The sequence below is a fragment of the Tenebrio molitor genome, chromosome 1, assembly GCF_963966145.1.
Source record: "Tenebrio molitor chromosome 1, icTenMoli1.1, whole genome shotgun sequence".
NCBI lineage: Eukaryota > Metazoa > Arthropoda > Insecta > Coleoptera > Tenebrionidae > Tenebrio > Tenebrio molitor.
Window position 1 is genome coordinate 11,337,171 of NC_091046.1, and position 18,721 is coordinate 11,355,891.

An 18,721-nucleotide genomic window follows, 5' to 3' on the forward strand; every position below is an offset into this window, starting at 1 on the left:
AATCACAATATTGCCAACTAAAATATCAGCTTTTCATAGACACTCCGAATTTGAAACAATCGTGAATGCTGTATAGTTCTATCCATATCCTTAACGCTTCCTTGTCTACTGTTTACGGTGTCGTGTCGAGGCTCCGAAGTAGAAATTCCTCCACTTCTTGCTATCTTGTGCTAACACTTCCATTTCTTTCCACTTCTTATTTCTTTATTCTAATTTGTCCCAATTTCGGAATTTCATGTTCTTGTCGCTTCCTGCGTTCCATATTGCTTTCACTTTCTTGTTATTATCCATTGTTTTTATATGATAGTTGTCGTCTTCCAGTTTTTTCTTGTAGTGGTATCACATTTCTTTGTGAATAATAAATTAATTCTAAATATTAAAACACTGTAAATTTTACATAAACAACATTGAATGGTTGTGTTTAAATAGAAAATTTGGGGTGTCGATATCGTCTTAAACGATCGATACGAGCTGAACGCACGAACAGGAACCTGAAATTTAGACCTCGACTTAATTTTAATTTCGACATAATCGCGCTACGTGACCGATTTCAGTAAATACCGCACAGATAAAATTCTAGATAAAATATCCAAACTATTCTGTTTTTGAGAGGCCAATAAAATAACCAGAAGTATAGAGCAAATGCAAACATGTATAAAGACACAGCAATGGTAAAAGATTGGTAAAATGTGCCGTTTATTTTTTATGAGGCGATGTCTCTTTCGACGTAACAGTTTAACAAGAATTTATTTTGTGACAAATTCGGTGTCGCTTCTTATGTAAATCGACTTTGAACGGGTGATAAATGTTGTACGTTGTAGTAACGGCTGATAGCGTCTGATATACGAGTTTCCAATATGAGTTATGGGCCTCTCGCGGCCGCGGCGACGACTTGCCAAAGATCGCCATCAAATATGCACGGCTATGTATATGTATGCGCCCGGCAGAGTAGAGCCTGTCCACACCCCGCAGGACTGCGGTGGAACGATCGCACCAGGAATGTCAAAACATCCCTTAAATAACTCGCAACTGGGCCTATGTGTCGGTTGCGAAACACATGTGACAAGAATCCGAATCGCCCTGGAGAATCAAAATTAAAATTATATCACTTCCTGAGTACAATGCTTCTCTTACTCGACAAAAATTATTTTCGTTCCGTTTTACAAAGTTTTTCATGAGTTAATACAACGTGTTTCACCTAAGAGTACGAGCCTGACAAAGTCTAAACGCAACACAAAATACATTTCACAATGGGGACTAGACTCATTAAAAATTATAAATTGTAGTTTTGGACACCACCCCTATAACTAACACAATCGTGGAGAGCTTTTCCACGAATGTGTGAAAAATGGGAAATTTTAAAAAATTCAGGAATGTCCAAACTACTTTTTGTCAAAACATCATTTATTACACCTAGTTACTCATGGAAATCGAATATTGGGTTGTATTTATCGTCAGGCTCGTTCTCTTGCGTGAAGCACGTTGTACAGGGTTATTCTAAATTATTGTAGTCGAAGTAGGCCATGCCCATGTGATTACATTTTTGCCGCTGTCATGTGAACTGTCAGTTTTGTCGCTGTCACTGTCATTTTTTAGGTGAAAAGTGCGGTGATGAGATTTTTATTTATTTTTGTTAAATTAACGATTGAATCCAGAAATATTGAGTTGTTTTGCACCCAATTTAACTCCCGTGTGTGAACGTTGTGTACTCACTTATTCACATCATTTTGATGTTTTTTTATGTGGAGCGGCAATCGTAAATTTTACATTCAGTTTTCACGCCTACTTCGACTACAATCATTTAGAATAACCCTGTATAATGTGGTGACAGTTGTGAATGTGCTATACAACGTGTCTCAGAAATAAGTACATTAATTTTAACCAGTGACAGTTCTCGTCAAGAACAACAAAATTTTTATGTATCATTTTTTCGAAATATAATTTTCATTTCAGTATTTATTGACAATAACGCCGGTCACTTTCAACACTTCTTGTAAAGGATAGTGATTACTGATTACTCTAATTACTTCATGAGAATTTTTACAGATTAATACATTAATTTCAGAAGACATTTTGTCATTATTTGGGTATGGGCGATTCACTAGGGTCAGTTTAAAATATTTATTATTAAAATGGTTTTCAATTAATATCTACCATATGATTCTCTTTTTTCTCTTCCACCCTTATCACTATACAGCGTGAATTTGAAATACGTCACAATCTTAAAACCCCAGGATCTTCAGACCAATTGTGAAAATCACATACACTCAGTTTTGCACTATAGATCCGCATAAGGGCAGAAAAGCCATGTACAGTTCAAGCACAAAAGTTGAGTACGCCACTGAAATCACGTTAGGACGAATAGTAAGATTTAAAAAGTTATCGAGTGCAACGCAAACAAGGTGCAAAAAGTTTTGTTACGCGGGTGCTAGTACCGCGTGCCGATTAGTTGTTTTCAGTGCGACCTTCGGCTAATGTTTGGTTGGAATTTTGTGTTTCAGTGTGTCATTATCATGGAAAATTATACCAATAGTGAAATGACCGATATGGTACTTTGTTACGGAAGTGCAGATGGTGTTGCCTTAAGGGCACAAGCTTTGTATTGTATCGCGAAAAGTTTCCGGCGCGTCGTGTTCCGCATTCGCAAACATTTCTGGCTATTGTCTACGGGAAAATGGTACTTTTCGATTGCATTCGTCAGCAAGAGTTTTGTGAGTGATTCAAATGTGCGTCGATCAACCTGATTTTATGCTAATAGTGTTGTTGCAAATCCCGGACGATGCAGCAAGTTTTGCAAGGGTTCGGGACAATCTACATCGAAGGGCACAGGCGTGTATTAGAAACCACGACCGACATTTTGAACGTTGTGTCTAATAAATAATTGTAAGATTTGTAAGTACGGCAGTTGTGGTTTTTGCTTTGACTTTTCCTTTCACTTCGTTTTCACTCTTAATCTTACACGTTTTTGCGGCTGTGCGTTTAAAGTGTTTTTCGGCTATTTCATTCAAAACAAGGTTTTGTCCGTGTTTTGTCACTCTCGGTTTTTAAATCGTTTTTGCGGATATTCATGTTTCGATTTATTAGAACTTTCAGAAGTGTCTCGTTCGGGAATTAAGTTAAATTGGACTTACCTAACCTATATAAAAATATGACAGCCAAATTTCAAAAAGGCATCTTCACATGTGGAAAAAACTGTAATAAATCGACTTCTTGTTTTTGAGGTGTACCTACTCGATAATTTTGAAATTAACTGTAGGTACCTCTCTGATATCTTATTACATACTACCCTATTTCAACCAAATGAAATCGTTAAAAAGGCATCATCGGACACTTTTGGGACATTGTTTATCTAATAAATTATTATTATCATTTTTACCCTATACTGTTTCTTGTCAAATAAATAAAGTCTTTTTACAGCTTTACAGTATTGAAAACACTAGTTCAGCAACTTTTCTAACGGCACTTTTATGTCTGCCAAATTCATTTTTCACTTCTTACATCAAAAATGTTAAACGAACATTCAACACAAAATTTAAATTTGACCGTTTATGTTAATTACAATTAATGATTTTTGATCTAATGTAACGCGGCAATATTGTTCAGACGAAAGTAATATTTTGTTCGATCTCTTACTTAATACAACAAATATTTACGTAGTGTACGTAGTGATTCATTACAAATGAACCTATGGGTGCGCCCTAGTGGCGTACGTAACATTGCAGGAATCCAAAGGCTAATACGTATTTTAAAATTGATGGTGGAAAGTGCAGGACAGGCGTTGCAGTAGATATCTCATCATATGCATTGTCTCCTTTTACAACACAACTCTACATAACACAACACTAGTATTTTTCAGATTATGTTATTTTTAGTTTCTATAAAAATTCAATATTTTAACTGCTGCTTTTTATTCGATTTGTTAATTTGCATTTCAGGATAATCGGTTAACGAATCTTGCAATTTTTTTATTCAGTGTTACCCATGACAACTGCAGATTAGTTTGACTCTTTGCTGAAAAAAAAAAAATACAGCGTGTATCTGAAATACGTGTGTTAATTTGAACCAGTGGAAGAACTCGCCAATTTATGAAACTTTTTTTGTTCGATATTGTCAGAATTTGTGTGAACTGTGTGAACGAATTTTGATAAATGTCACAACTTGCCAAAACGAAATATCAAGCTAATTTTAAATATTTTTAGCAATTTGGAGCCTTTAAGGGGCTCGTCGAACAAAAAAACGTATTCACCTCGTTCGTTATGACACTCGTAGGCCTTTAAAATGTTTCACTCGCGTTTTAAACTAGCCTACTCATGCCATAAAGAACCCAATTTACACATTTTAAAAAATTCACAAAAGATTTCCAAGACTTTTTGCCCGCAAATTTTTACCAGATGAGTCGTTTTGTATAGTCTCTATTTTTTGTAACCATGAGAATTTTAATTCTGATTTTTACTTTTTTCTATAACAAAGTAACTTTTTGACAAGGCTCCGTTTCAGTGGCGTAGCTACCAGGAAGCAGGGGGTAGCGATGCTACCCGGGCCCGAAGGTAAAGGGGCCCTTGAAGCCCGATCAGTGTTTTTCTTTTAAACTAGGATTTGTTTTTTTACAGTAAAAAATAAATCAAACGGATAAAAGTCTGATAGTAAGGGTACGTTTATGTTGGAGCTGCGATGAGCGATAAGAGCGGCGATAACAGCGAACTGCCATTTGAAAACCATGGTACTTCGCTCTTATCGTCGCTCTTATCGCTCATCTCAGCTCCAACATAAACGTTCCCTAACACTTGAGAGCAATCCCAAATTCTTTCGCCACTCTGCCACTGAATGTTTTTGTCAATTTAAAAAGTAAAAAATTGGAAGAAAGAACCTAAGCTCTTCGTATTAAAAATCAAATGACAAAATTCGAATTTATTTTTATTTGTGTAATGATGGATAAAGTTTTGGTAGAAGTTAATTTTGCTTCCAAATTATTATTACAGAGTAAGAATCTAGATCTTGGAGAAGCAGTAAATACTTTAGGAAAGATTCAATCTACCTTAGAAAATTAGAGAAATTCTTTTGAATTTTTAAGAATGAAACAGTTAAAATAGCATGTTTCAAAGTTCACACCAACCAAAGGTAAAAAAACATTATGATGAATTATCAACTGATCATAGGTTTCAGTCCATGGAAGAAATGTTTAAAATATATATTTTTTTATTACAACAATGGATATTGTATGTGGCCAACTACAAACCCGATTTACTGGAGTGAAATACATTTTGTAAAAATTTTGAATTTTAGCAGCCGAAAAAATTACTATTACTACAAGAAAACATTTTAATGAAAAACTATTCTTGTCTAGAAAGTGATGTGGCAGATGTGTATACTGCATTCTTTTTATATTTTACACTGCCTGTAACAACTGCCACAGAAGAAAGATCGTTTAGTAAACTAAAAATAATCAAAAATTATCATTTATAATACCACGAGTAGTGCAAATTATGTCGATTATTTTTCAAATTGGTCACGAATTATGAATTGTGCTTGGGAATGAATCCACGAGTGCGTCAGCACGAGTGAGATTCCCAAGCACAATTGAATGAGTGAAACCAGTTTGAAAAATAGTCTACATAATTTGGACTACGAGTTGTATTCGGAGGACTATTCCATGAACCAACTTTGGCAATTTGGCAGAAAATCGGAAGAAGAAATTAACGCAGAAATCGATGAAAATGTTTCCAACAACACAAAAAAGACACGTGAGTCCATTTGGAAGTAATCATTTGTTAAAAATTATCGCTGGGATCACTAGTGGTATTACCGACACAATTTCCACGAGTGGGAATATTCGATCCAATTTTTTGAAACCATGGTAACAAATGTGTAAAATTGTGTTTTTATTGGTCCATTTTTAACAAATGACAGGTGAATGAAATAGTCTTAGAAGTTCTATTGCTCAAGAAACACTAAAAGATCTTTTTTCGTTAAAGCAAGGAAAAAGAATTTTAATATTTTATTTGTTTGTACCTACCTACTTTGTTTATTTGTTTAATAAATTTTTTTTGGGGGCCCATCAAACTTATTTTGCTACCCGGTCCTATGGTTTCTTGCTACGCCACTGCTCCGTTTCTAACACAACAGAAAATTTTCGCCCGTACCCATAGGCGGATATACATTTTCATGGCTAATTTATTCCAAATTTTACATCAAATTGTAACGCTTTTTGGTAAAAAAAATTCAGATAGAAAAAAAACGTTTCATTTAACAAGCTCTGCTGCATTTTAAAATTAACACACATTTTAGATACACTCTGTATATTATTGAAAGGGGACCGGTACAAAAGTGTCTGGACTTAAATCAAACAAGCAACTATTATATACAGGGTGTTTTCGAAGTAGAGGCGTTCCTTTTAACATGTGATAGTATGCATTGTTCTAAAGAGTTTTAGCCAAAATCACCTTGGTAAAATGTGTACGGCAATGAAGATACAATAAGTTAATTTTTTTGAAATTTTTGAAACCGGTCCCGCTCAAATTTGCGCTGATTTGTTAGAAATTAGAATTGACAAAAAAAAATCAAATGAGTATGGACGTTAATCAAAAATACTGTCAGAGTTGTGATGTAATTAGTCGGAATGGCTTTATCTTTACGAAAATAATGAGCTCACAGCTATGTTGCTAATGTTATCACGTTATCAGAATGCAGCTGCGGCGTCTGCGGCGTCTAGAGAGTACGCAGAGCGATTTCCAGAAAGACACCATCCTGGGCTACGTCAGTTATTAATCTAGTACAGCGAAGAAATAGACAGGACCGGACTTAAAATTTTAGAAAACAATAAGAATATACAATCAATTATCTCCGTTAATACAAACATTTTACTAAGAAGATTTAGGCTAAAATTCTTAAGAATAATGTGTAGTACCTCGTGTTACAAGGAACGCCTCAACTTCGAAAACACCCTGTATATTTATTAAAAATTCAAAGCAAAACAGTCTGCCTCATTCAAGTAACCTTCATTGTTTTTACAAAGGCCACCTAAGTAACCCTCATATTCTCATCGATGCCCCTTGAGTTGTCTTCATTTTCGCTGTCACTTTCACTTGGTTCATTATGTTCTCCCTTTCCATGCAGTCCTTCTTGTCTTTGGAAAACGAAAACTTTGCTTTTCAGCCTATCTGTTGAAATTGTGAAGAACTATTCTCTTGACAATTTTTCCACATTATCCAACCTAGGTAGATATGTACAGGGTGATTCTGAAATAGGTTTGGAAAAAAAATGTGGGTTATCCTTCACACAAATTAATTCTGCGTAAATGACTTTTGGAGGTGAAATCAAAAGGATGGAAATTACCCTATATTTTTGTATTTTCAACGCCTATGAATAGGGAAAATTTGTCTGAATTTGTTCACTTCATTAGCAACCATTGCCACATCAACTCCACAATAAAGTCGTAGGTGCAAGCACACTGCTTTGTAAATGTTTCTATGGAAATGATCCAGAGGAGTTTGTGACTTACGGGCAACTTTTTTTGTCTATAACTTCTCATTATCACCAATTACCAGGTTTTTTTTTCAAACTTATTTCAGAATCACCCTGTATTTTGTGTTTCGGTCTGTACTTAACACATTTTTTTAAAAGAGTGGAATTTTTTTCAATAGGATAGACCTCAATGGAAATACCGAAACATGCTTTAAATAGTACCAACATAGTAAGGCAAAGTGGTTTTTTGCAACAGCATTTTTATGGCATCAGTCATTTGAAATTACTTTAAAACTGTACTTATATTGAAAGTATTGAAACCCAACTATGATTTTCTGGTCCCTTTATGCCTTTATTTGGTTCAAAACTATTGAAAAAATGTTGTTGCAAATGACAAGTGGTTTTTTGCAACTTGAGTTAACTATACAGCTTAAGCTAGAACCCTGGAATTTTAAACGGACTTAGGACTCATTGGGGCGTAATTTTTAAAGGGGCGTTAAAATTTTAGCGTCGTTTAAAATTTAAAATTTCAAGTCCTGATTGGTCATTGCTATGACAACTTAATTTAACGCCTTTTAAAATTTAGCGGAGCAGTTACAGAATACAGCCCATTGAAAGCTACTTTTATAATATTTAACATTACTAGCATGGTAAAAAGGGTTTTTACTGGCGACAGGATATATGACTGGAGAGCCGAAGGCGAGTTTAATTAAATACTATTTTTTATCCATAATTTTTCAAAATACAAAGCCAACTTTTTTTTTAATGAGAACATGAGTTAAATGGGAAATCCTTAAAAAGCTTATTTTCTAAAGATTTAAATGATATAATAAGTTTGGTGATTTTTTCCATAGATTCTTAGAAAAAAAAATTTCAATAAATTTGAAATATACCTATTGTTCAAATATTAATTGAAACATTTTATTAAATTTTCCTTGCTTCGTTTAGTTTTATCATTTTAGTTTCATTGAAAGCATTTAGTGCAAAGTGTGTGAAATGATATCAAATTTTAAGAGCACAAAACTTAGAACACAATTATTGTATAATACCTAATTGAATGATAAAGTTTGAAATATCAAAAATTTTAATATTCTCAATCAGATATTTCAATGAAAAATGAAATAATTGAATTGCGACATTTTCTACTACCATAGGTTTGGTTTTCTTGCATTTTTGACGGACTTTAAATGCTGCTTCATTTACGTGTTTTCATTTTATTTTAATTAAGTTTTAATTTTTTTCTAAGATTCTGCTCAACAAATCACTAAACCTTTGACATCATTTAATTCTAAAAAAATAAGCTTTTTAATGATGCCCCAATTAACCCATGTTGCCATTAAAAAGAAATCAAGTTGGTTTTGTATTTTGAAAACTTATGGATATTTTTTTTGTCTTTAATTTGTTTAGTAGCTTAAAATTTCAGGGCTCTAAATAGCGTAAACGATTTTAGGACGGAGTCGGTTCCATACATAATCGCAACCAAGGGCGTAGCAATGATTTTTTGCTGGGGTGGGCCAGATTTTAAACCACAGACAGATGATAACATAGATATTGCAGATGTATCTTGTTTTTAATGTGTTTTACTTTTATTCTGGGGTGGGCCAGAAGGATTCTGGGGTGGGCCGGGCCCACCTGGCCCCCCCCTTTGCTACGCCCTTGATCGCAACCTGTATATTATTACTATTGGGGACAAATTACTTTGGTCGTCAAAGTCAGTTGACTGACATAAAGTTGTAAAGCAAGCATTAGGACGGTTAACCTTATTTTTTACTACTGTCAACCACTGTCACTGTCAAACTCATCATTGCAAAATCTTAAATACCGAAAAATGGACAACTGAAGGAGATATTCCTAGGAGAAAAAATTGAAAAGATTTCCACAAGGCAATTTGGCCCATGGACAATCCCCCAGAAACAAGGGAGATGATTCTAAATTTTTGAATGGTGGAAGGTGCCATATTTTTGACAAGAGAAAAGTCAATAATTTGAAATTGTCATCACTATTGACTTGACGTTAATGCTTGGTTTACATTAATTTGTTTTGAAGTAACAGAAGAATGACGACCAAAGTATTTTGTCCCCAATAGTACAATATATGTAATAATAATTATGTATTTGAATATGAATATTATAACGTGTTCAAACAATTTAAAAACGAAAGCTTACTGTCCTCTTTATCACCGTTCCTGCAACATTAATACTACTTTCGCAGGAAACTCTTCATATTTCCTGCACTCTAATGCAAGAGTATTACTCGCAGTCATTCAAAGATGGCAGCAGTTAAAAAAATGTGAGGTGTCGATATATTAGGTTTCTTTCATCCATTATTGTTGTTTGAATTTCTAATATCCTTGAAGTTAATAATTAAATGATTATTATTAAGCAAGCACCAAAACTTAAGGTAAGGAATGTGGCAGTTTTAATTTTCTATAATGAGGTGTATCGTATTTAATCGTACCTAACCTCAACAATGTGGAAAGGTGGGGATGACAGGTTAATCTGTGTGACAGGCAAAAGTTACACTGCTACTTCATACAAAATTGACAGTTTAAACAAACAATTCTCTCCTTCCCAAAATGTACGTTGAAATTTTATTAATCGGCAGTTTACATTGATCGAATACGGTGACGTGTGTGTCCGCGTCTTATTTTTACAAATGGTTTTACTTAGAATGATTTGTTAACATCACAGTGCACAACAATAAACACAAAAATGACCCTGGCTCAGTGCTTGGACGACGCAAACAATCAATCCCTATTATGGAAGCAGATCCTCTCTGCCGTCTTCTACGGCCTGGCTTCGTTCATGATCACTGTCATCAACAAGACTGTTCTCACAACTTACGAGTTCCCATCATTTCAAGTGCTGGGTATTGGACAAATGGTTGCAACCATCGTTGTCTTGTTTATGGGGAAAAAACTAAGAATCGTGAGTTTTCCCAGTTTTGAATTAAACACGTTCAGCAAGATATTTCCCTTGCCTTTGATCTACATCGGGAACATGTTGTTCGGGTTGGGAGGAACCAAACAGCTGAGCCTCCCAATGTTCACCGCTCTTCGAAGGTTCTCGATTTTAATGACGATGATCCTCGAGTTGTACATCCTAGGCGTCAGACCTAGTTTCAGCGTGCAGTTTAGCGTATACACCATGATAATCGGTGCAGTGGTTGCAGCAAGCAACGACATTGCTTTCAACCTGCAAGGCTACATATTCGTATTGCTGAACGATTTCTTCACCGCAACCAACGGTGTGTACATGAAGAAGAAACTAGACTCCAAAGAATTGGGAAAATATGGACTGATGTTCTACAACGCACTGTTCATGATAGTTCCGGCGATTTTCTTCGCTTTCTACACAGGTGATTTGGACACCGCTTATAACTACAAGTATTGGGATGATGCCTTGTTCCTAGCTCAATTTTTGGTGTCATGTGTCATGGGTTTCGTGTTGTCTTATAGTGTAGTGCTGTGTACATACTATAACTCAGCTCTAACTACCACAATTATCGGTTGTTTGAAAAACATTTGTGTTACCTACCTAGGAATGATTATTGGAGGAGATTACATCTTCTCCTGGGTTAATTTCGTCGGCATCAACATTAGTGTTTTCGGAAGCTTAATCTATACGTACGTTACATTTAAGAAGAAAGACAGTTCACCAGCGTATGTGCCACTAGCAAATGAGAAGTCGTCCAAACTTGAGAACGTTGTATAGTACAAGATTTGTTAGTTCTTTTTTTATCACAGGGTGAAAACACAGTTTTCCATATTTAAAACTAAATTGATAATTATTGTTTATTGAAATAGATGTCAGACTTTTTTGTAAAATCGTTGTTTTGAACGTTCCCCAACGTTAGAATCTTGCCAGTAAAAGAAAAACCGCAGAAATTATTAATAATTAGTTATGATTAGATTTCTCTATGTGTGTTTCATAATTATGTCACTATTAGTAGCCAACTAATAATAGAAATTACAAATATTTACTCAATCACATTTGTTTACATATTTTAAGCCGCAAATACTTGTAATATCAAACTGGGGATCATTGATAATATACAGGTATCTCAACATGTTACTTGAAACGCACAAATAGATTTATCACGAATTAAACAAATAAACTTCCAAACTGTTTGTATACAAGTATTTTCGTAGTAAGTCTTTAGGATGTATCAATTTGTTGCAATTTTATGCCTTTATAGTCTATTTTTATTACTTACTTTCGATCTAAACTGATGTTTTTGTACATAATTATTTTATAAATAGGCAATAAATTCCACAAATAAAAAAGTCAAAATTAGTGGTTTGAAAGTGACCAGCGGTCCAAAGTAGTCGCTATAAAGTGAGTAAATTTTATAACAAAAATTTTGATTTCTTGTAATTTTATCTTGTTGACAGTATTATCAGACTGTTTACTGCAAATTGTGCATCACGAAAATTACAATTGAATTGAAATTGTTTTTGTTACAGACTTGTATATTATCAATATTTAACCACATTCAGAATATCTATGCATTCAGATTTTATGTAGTGCCATCTACTTATTTTGTACTGAATTTTAGAAGTAAACACTATTCATTAAGTTAACATAGTTAGAAAATGCTTACCATATGACTGTAAAACTTTTGACTTAGATACTTTTAGTACGAAGTGAAAGCAGTAATGTATTGCCACTAGCTTTTCGTCCTTCATCTGCTCAATTTAATTGCAGTTTTATAATTTTTATTTCGATATTGTTGAAACTGACAATTGAAAAAATGAAAATTACTTACGTAGCGGACACTGATATATTCCGAGGCTTGATTAATTTATGCATATTACCAAAGTGTTTTATCACCATCTATGTACCAAAATTGTATATACCAAATTGTAATTAATTCCGTTGCAATATCAATAATCCTGTGATTTTAATGTTGATAATAAATAGAACCATTTTATTTTATTTCACTGTTTCATTGCCAGTCACATTGAGCACCTTTCAACGAGAACATAATTAGTTTTTTTTTTCTATTTAATTAACGAATTATTCTAATTTTTAGATGTTAAATTCGCGTCTTAATAGCAAACTTCGGAGTCTCCTCTCACGAAGCGTTGCCCAGATCAGTTCAAACAATTACGAAGGGTTTGAAGCCGACTTCCAAAAGAACCGTGTCCCGATTAACAATTTTCAAAGAGGCCTTCTCAGTGTTGGGTCAGCGTTTATTTCATTAGTTGACCCCTACAGGGCCGACATGATCGCCTGTTTAGGAGAGACGACAGGTAAGTTTGCTTTTTTTCGATTCTTTTATTACACATAAACACTTGAAGGGTCGTCTGCCATCGCGTACATGATGAAGAGAATGGAGAGCTCTGACGAAGGGTCGGAAATATTAAGACTGAGGCCTAGGATTAATACGAAAACTGTCGACTTAGATAAGTTGAAAACATTACCAGAAGATACTTTGGGAGGGACTTATGTGAAGTTTTTGGAAAAGAATGTCAGTAAATTGTTGGGCGATTCTGCTCTGTTTGTTAGTCATGGTGTTGTGTTTTAGAATGTCACCCCGGATTCAAGAATGGATGTGCAATTTATCGATGACGTGAACGCCGCCTATGTATTACAAAGGTACAGAGAAGCTCACGATTTGATTCACGCAGTTTTGGGAATGCCGACAAATATGTTGGGTGAGGAAAATTACTAATTCGCAATTTATTATGTGCTTAGGTCATCATCGATCGATCAAGGTCTTCATTAATTTATTCGTTAGCGGTATTTGTACATCAAAGCAATTAATGAAGGCCGTTTATTTGGAAAACGAAATTAACAAAGAAGGAAAAGCAAATGTGTTTCGTCAGTGGTTTATGAGAATTTTACATGTGTGAGTTCCACGCGTTTTCATTTTGTTGTTTCATTACTTATGTATGTTTCTTGATAGTGATAAGCACATTGTTGCGTCACTCCATGTTTTTTTCTTTGTGGTTAGTTTAATTGCGGTATTAACATTTTTTATGAACACTTTCTACTAATCGAAATGACGCTGCATATAGTCAGCAATACATAAACCGAATTTCTTCAAGAACGTTTCTAAAAATGATTTCAATTTGTTTAAAAATAATTCTAGGGGAATTATAGCCTACGCTCTGTTTACCAGATGTTAAATTAATTTAATTTCAATGTTTTCTTGGGATGCGACGTAGTTAAATTTATTTTTGACTAATAGTATATTATATATTGAGGGAGAGAAATGCATGATTTTTCCTAAGGTGCAGTTTGTAGCCAGAGGGCGAAGCCCGAGGGCTACAAAGCACCGAGGGAAAAATGAGCATTCTCTCCAGAAGTATATATACTATTTTTTTCACGGTAGGGAGTAGAAACAGCACAAAAATCTCAAATTTTAAGAATAAAAAAATGATGACAAATGAGTTGTCATCTTTCGATGAATTTAATGGAATTAGTAGTTGCCTTGACAACACAATTAGATTTTTGTCACAACAGTCAAAAAAAATGAAAACTCCCATTAAATTTTTGTCACAACTGTCAAAAAAATAAAAACTCCCTAGGGAGAAAATGCTCTACTTCTGTCACGATGTTGACACCCGAAAAGTTGATTTCTACTCCCGATCGTGAAAAAATTAAATTTTCGTATGCGATTTGTCCTTTTTTGTCATAAGTAACTAGAAGGGATTTTATTTTTATTGTACCTACTGAATTACTGCAAAATTCAAATTCTTTTGTTTTTGGTACCTTTTTTATGTTGGTGATAAAATCAAATTTTGAAAATGTCAGTCCATATCAGTCAATTTGACGGCACTTACATATTGTGAAAAGTGCCAAAAAATGACAAAACTGTATTTAAAGGTTTTCATAACTTCAATGAGAAAAATGGACCAGATCTATCAAAAACAGAAATCGCAAATATGTTGGCTCTTTAAAGATTCATTTTTGCCATCTCATGTGAGAAATTGTTACTGTAGTATTTTAAGTGTTATATTTTTTGTACAGGTGAAGTAACTGTCAAATGGTTTGAAGCTATCCAAACGAAATTACCGATGTGTATTGGGGCAGCAATTTTTGGTCCTGTAAGATTAAAACCCAAGTAATAAACGAATGTGAGATGTTATTCGGGATATTAAATGAAATTTTCAGGAATCGAGCCTTTTATATAAAATACTGTTTACCGTGGGCCATTGAAACCGCACAAAATAGTAAGTTTCTGTTGAATACATTTTTTGAGAGACGTTGGGAACAACCCCTTTCTGAACTGCACAAAGAACTTAACATAAAGCCGTTGGTTTTGCCAACGAAATAAAAATGTAAGTAGGCAAACACAAATATACATGTTGTATTTATTTTAGGTATTATTTGTTGTACCTTATTAGATTCTGTTATTGTAAATAAAACTTTTACACATCTACAATAAGTTAATACATTGCCATCTGTTACTATAGTATATTTTTTTGTTTAAATTATGCCCCCAAATTATAAAAACTTTGTGAGGTTATGAATTTACCTTCCGTATTATCGCCTTGGTATTATTCAATCCAAGTCGAACACTTACGGATTATTTTTTATCTGCAAAACATTCGTGTAACACAAGATTTTAATTAAGATTAAATTTATATCTTAAGCGCCATACGAAAGGGCCATGCGCAAATTACTTAAGTTCCTCCCACTTAATATTTAATTTTGACAGTTTGCCCTGTTGTCAATGTTATTAACCTCATTATGAGCAATAATTCTACGAGTTGTAAACGTATAAACAATAATGTCCTTTTCTGGATTCAGTGAAGATGATATTCGTAAATTGACTAAAGCACAAAATGTTAACAAATCTCAAAAAGGTAATGTTCACGCTTCTATTGAACAATTAAATTTTTATAGTTGTTATATTGCTAAGGTCTAGGCCCCAATAAAAATTTGAAGAAAGTAACCTTCAAGCCTAATGCTGTAACAAATGCTTCACGATCTAAAACAGTCCTAAACAATAACACAACTAATAATGTTCGTGTTCAAGAGTTGCCTGAAAATGCCAGATTAAGTGCTCCAAGCAAGACTGATAATCCAGCTAAAGCAGAAAAGGCTGAAGAGAGTATCAGTGTAATTGTTCCAAACAAGTCTGATAATTCAGTCAACGTAGAAAAGAATGCGGAAAATAGTCACTTGGGCCAGGAACATAAAGTTGAAAAAATTAAGGAAGAACAATCAGAAAAACCTGAATCTGAAAAGAGTGACAGAAAGTTTAAGGATTTGGATGAGTTTGAGGCTAGACAAAAGTTTATTGAGGAACAAAATAGAAAACGGAAAGAGCTTTTAGCAAAAGCTTTAGCTGACAGGACTAAAAGGACACAAGAAGAGGCTCAGAAGCTTGGTGAAATACAGGAAGAATTTAGGAAACTAGATGCTATGCTATCCAGTGATGTGAAAATATTACGTAAGCAAATTGAACTTGCCAGTATTGACTACATGGAATGTCAGTAAGTGTGTTTGATACCTCATAGGTTTTATCTGAAGTAATACATTTTTATTGCTAGGAAAAGGTATCGTAAAATAGAAAAAGAATTTCTAGATGCTAAAGTACTTTTACATCAGAAGGAAGAGAAGAAAGAAATGTTGACAGAGCATTTGTGCACCATTATTGAGAAGAATGAAGAGAGGAAGGCTGAAAAACTAAATGAATTACTGAACAAACTGCAGCTTATTTCTCCAGAAAATCACATCAAACAAGAAGATATTGTGATTGAACAGAATGAAGTGAAAAACTAACATAACGCCAAATATTAAGTGCAATTTGTGTTTTAACAATTTTACCATAATTTCTTTGAAGATAGTATTTTTTATTAATGTATTATGAACAGCTTTTTTAAATAAACAAACTGTATAATGTAATTAAAATGTTGATATTGATTTCACAAAAATTCAACTTTTCGAAATCGTGATTTTCCAGCTTCAACATAATTTCAAAAAACATTTTTTATTATTTACGAGCGTATTAAATACTACGATACAAATGAGTTATTTAACTTATTTATGTTCCTTATATATTTTTTCCAATCTTTCATATAGTAATATGTACATGATTTAAAATATCTCTTCTATTGCCAAATCTGTTATTGGTAATTACTAATTAAAAATTATGTAAATTAAAGTATATTCAGCTGTACCGAAATAGGATATTATGATACGAGTCTTATAAGAAGCATTTTATCGCACGCACGGTTTTAGAGCACGACGAACGTAGCGAGGAGTGCCCTAAAGGAGTAAGTGCGATAAAATGCCTTATAAACGAGATGTCATACAGTATTTTTTCTACTTTGCCACTTTTTCAATGAAAAAAAAAATTTTGAAAGTCTGAAGGATTCCACCCAAGGTCACGGCTGCGGTCTGCTGCGACACCACAGTATCCGTCAAAATTAAAAAATTAAATTTCACTATTTTTAGTAGGTACATATTATTATATCACGCCTTTTCCTATTACGATACGCAAAACAGTATCGTAATAGCATCAGTACGAACGCAAAGTAGAAAAAATAAAGTTTCAAATTCCTTTTTACGACAGAAATTTGATCAGCTCTCCATATGTCTAACAATCTAGCATTAAAAAGAAATTGAAAATGAAAATCGAATGAGAACATATAAGTTTTTTTAACATGATTTTCACGTGTAAATACACTCACGGAGTTTTGACTGCTCCTCCTGACTCACCCTGTATAAATAATAATAGGTACAAGAATGTATCCCTAAGAGGAATTAAAAAGCCGATAGCGATGCGTACTTTTCTTCACACGCAATCATCAAAAAGTTGGAAGTTCTTTTCAAACATGGTCGTGAGAGTATTCAACATGATCCGTGCAGTGCCGAGTCAACAACTGTAATAATGATGCAATAAGTAGCAAAATCCACAAAGTGGGACTGAAGGACTGTCGACGTACGTGAAATAGCAGGAGTCGTGGCCATCTCAACGAAGAGAGGGTGCGTTACATCACATGTTATATCAACAATGGCAAGTCACAAAGAACAATTTTGAGCGATTCACGGCAAATCCAGAAGACAACCTAGAAAAATATCACTGATAATGTTTTGCCTTTCATGACAATTACTAAATCACCGTTAATTCAGTAGTTAGTGCAGTAATACTTTTCTGTAACGAGAGTGAGAAAATTTATCATCACTGATGAAACCTAATTCCATTACCCGAAAAAGGCGAAAACAATTCTATTCGCAAGGGAGGTTCAAGGTTCAAGATGGATGAGAATGATTACTCACAGATAAAAACATCGTCAGAAAGTGCTCTTAAAGATCAACTTTGCGGAAGAATTCGCAAAAAGGAGCCAGCAATAATAAAGAAGAAACTGAAGAAAGACTTGTTTCACCAAACACCTGACCATTTATCAGCAGTTGCTGTTGCAAACTTTTACCAATTCCGCTACAACACGTTATCACCACACTTTCCAGAGATGGCTTCTTCAAACTTTCTCCTCTTCCTTCAATTGAAAAACTTCTTAGCTGAAAAAATATTTCAACAAATGGGAAGTTACTACAGTTACCGAGAAATGTTTTTGGAAAAATCTTTATCGATGTTACCGATAAAAATTAGGTAGGTATGTAAAAAAATATAAACAATTTTTCAATTATCTTTTGCTTCGATCAAGTCAGATCATGAAGTTTTTTAACCTCCCTTGTTGATACATGATGAATAGCTCCCCTGCTACTCCATTTTTATTTCTTTCAAGTAAAGAACTACAGCGTACCGCTATTCACTACATACATATTGTATTCTCAATTTGGTTGTAGGTCGTAAAATTTTATTGCATATTATGAGCGATTAACGGGCACAATGGTTGGGTTTGAAAAGGTTGGGAAGCGGCGCGTGCCGTTTGCCGTACAATGCAAATATACAAAATGTACAATACAACCCTGCTTAAAATATTACCTGCTAGTGGTAAACTAGGATTTATAAGTCCCGCAAGATCTTTAACTTAAAAGTACCATAAAATTTTACGACCTACAACCAAATTGAAAACACAGTACAGGGTTATTCACGAGAAGGGTACTTCTGAATTTTTATTTTGCCGCAACCAACAATACAATGGCAGCGACTACTAAATCAAATGTGTTATTTCTTTTAAATTAGAAATCAAAGTAAGTTGAATAGGTTTGTCAGAAATGTCAGATTGGCAGATAACCTGTATTTAATCAAAATTCAACAATAGTTATTTATGTATTAAGGGCGTAATGAAGGCGTTTGTGGCCCGCGGCGTGACATTGGGGCCCGAGACGTCAGTCGA

The 18,721-nt window shown here is 34.1% G+C and overlaps 2 protein-coding genes and 1 long non-coding RNA gene across 6 annotated transcripts; 2 read left to right on the forward strand and 1 right to left on the reverse strand.

The window, feature by feature from the left end:
* Positions 1–9,706: 9,706 nt before the first annotated feature.
* On the forward strand, positions 9,707–16,352 carry Coq4 (Coenzyme Q4). 4 transcript variants are annotated; one of them, XM_069041302.1, is made up of 7 exons: positions 9,707–9,861; positions 12,496–12,715; positions 12,764–12,933; positions 12,991–13,120; positions 14,439–14,532; positions 14,583–14,749; positions 15,451–15,585. In XM_069041302.1, exons 1-6 carry the CDS (start codon positions 9,829–9,831, stop codon positions 14,743–14,745), a joined length of 810 nt encoding a protein of 269 aa, XP_068897403.1. In that variant the 5' UTR covers positions 9,707–9,828; the 3' UTR covers positions 14,746–14,749; positions 15,451–15,585. The 4 variants fall into 4 exon arrangements, with proteins under 4 accessions (XP_068897403.1, XP_068897422.1, XP_068897413.1 ...); XM_069041321.1 differs by lacking the exons at positions 9,707–9,861; positions 12,496–12,715; positions 12,764–12,933; ... (1 more) ...; positions 14,439–14,532; positions 14,583–14,749 and adding exons at positions 14,795–15,277; positions 15,968–16,109 and having other exon boundaries at positions 15,334–15,914; XM_069041312.1 differs by lacking the exons at positions 9,707–9,861; positions 12,496–12,715; positions 12,764–12,933; ... (1 more) ...; positions 14,439–14,532; positions 14,583–14,749 and adding exons at positions 14,797–15,277; positions 15,968–16,352 and having other exon boundaries at positions 15,451–15,910.
* frc (fringe connection) lies at positions 9,906–12,398 on the forward strand. Its single transcript, XM_069041280.1, has one exon. The coding sequence runs from the start codon at positions 10,173–10,175 to the stop codon at positions 11,172–11,174; it is 1,002 nt and encodes a 333-aa protein (XP_068897381.1). The 5' UTR covers positions 9,906–10,172; the 3' UTR covers positions 11,175–12,398.
* Positions 16,353–16,376: 24 nt separating the features above from the next.
* LOC138125801 (uncharacterized) lies at positions 16,377–17,659 on the reverse strand. The gene is made up of 3 exons (XR_011157526.1): positions 17,542–17,659; positions 17,366–17,488; positions 16,377–17,302 (listed from the first exon to the last, which is right to left on the reverse strand). It is a non-coding gene; the product is annotated as an uncharacterized lncRNA (long non-coding RNA).
* Positions 17,660–18,721: the final 1,062 nt, after the last annotated feature.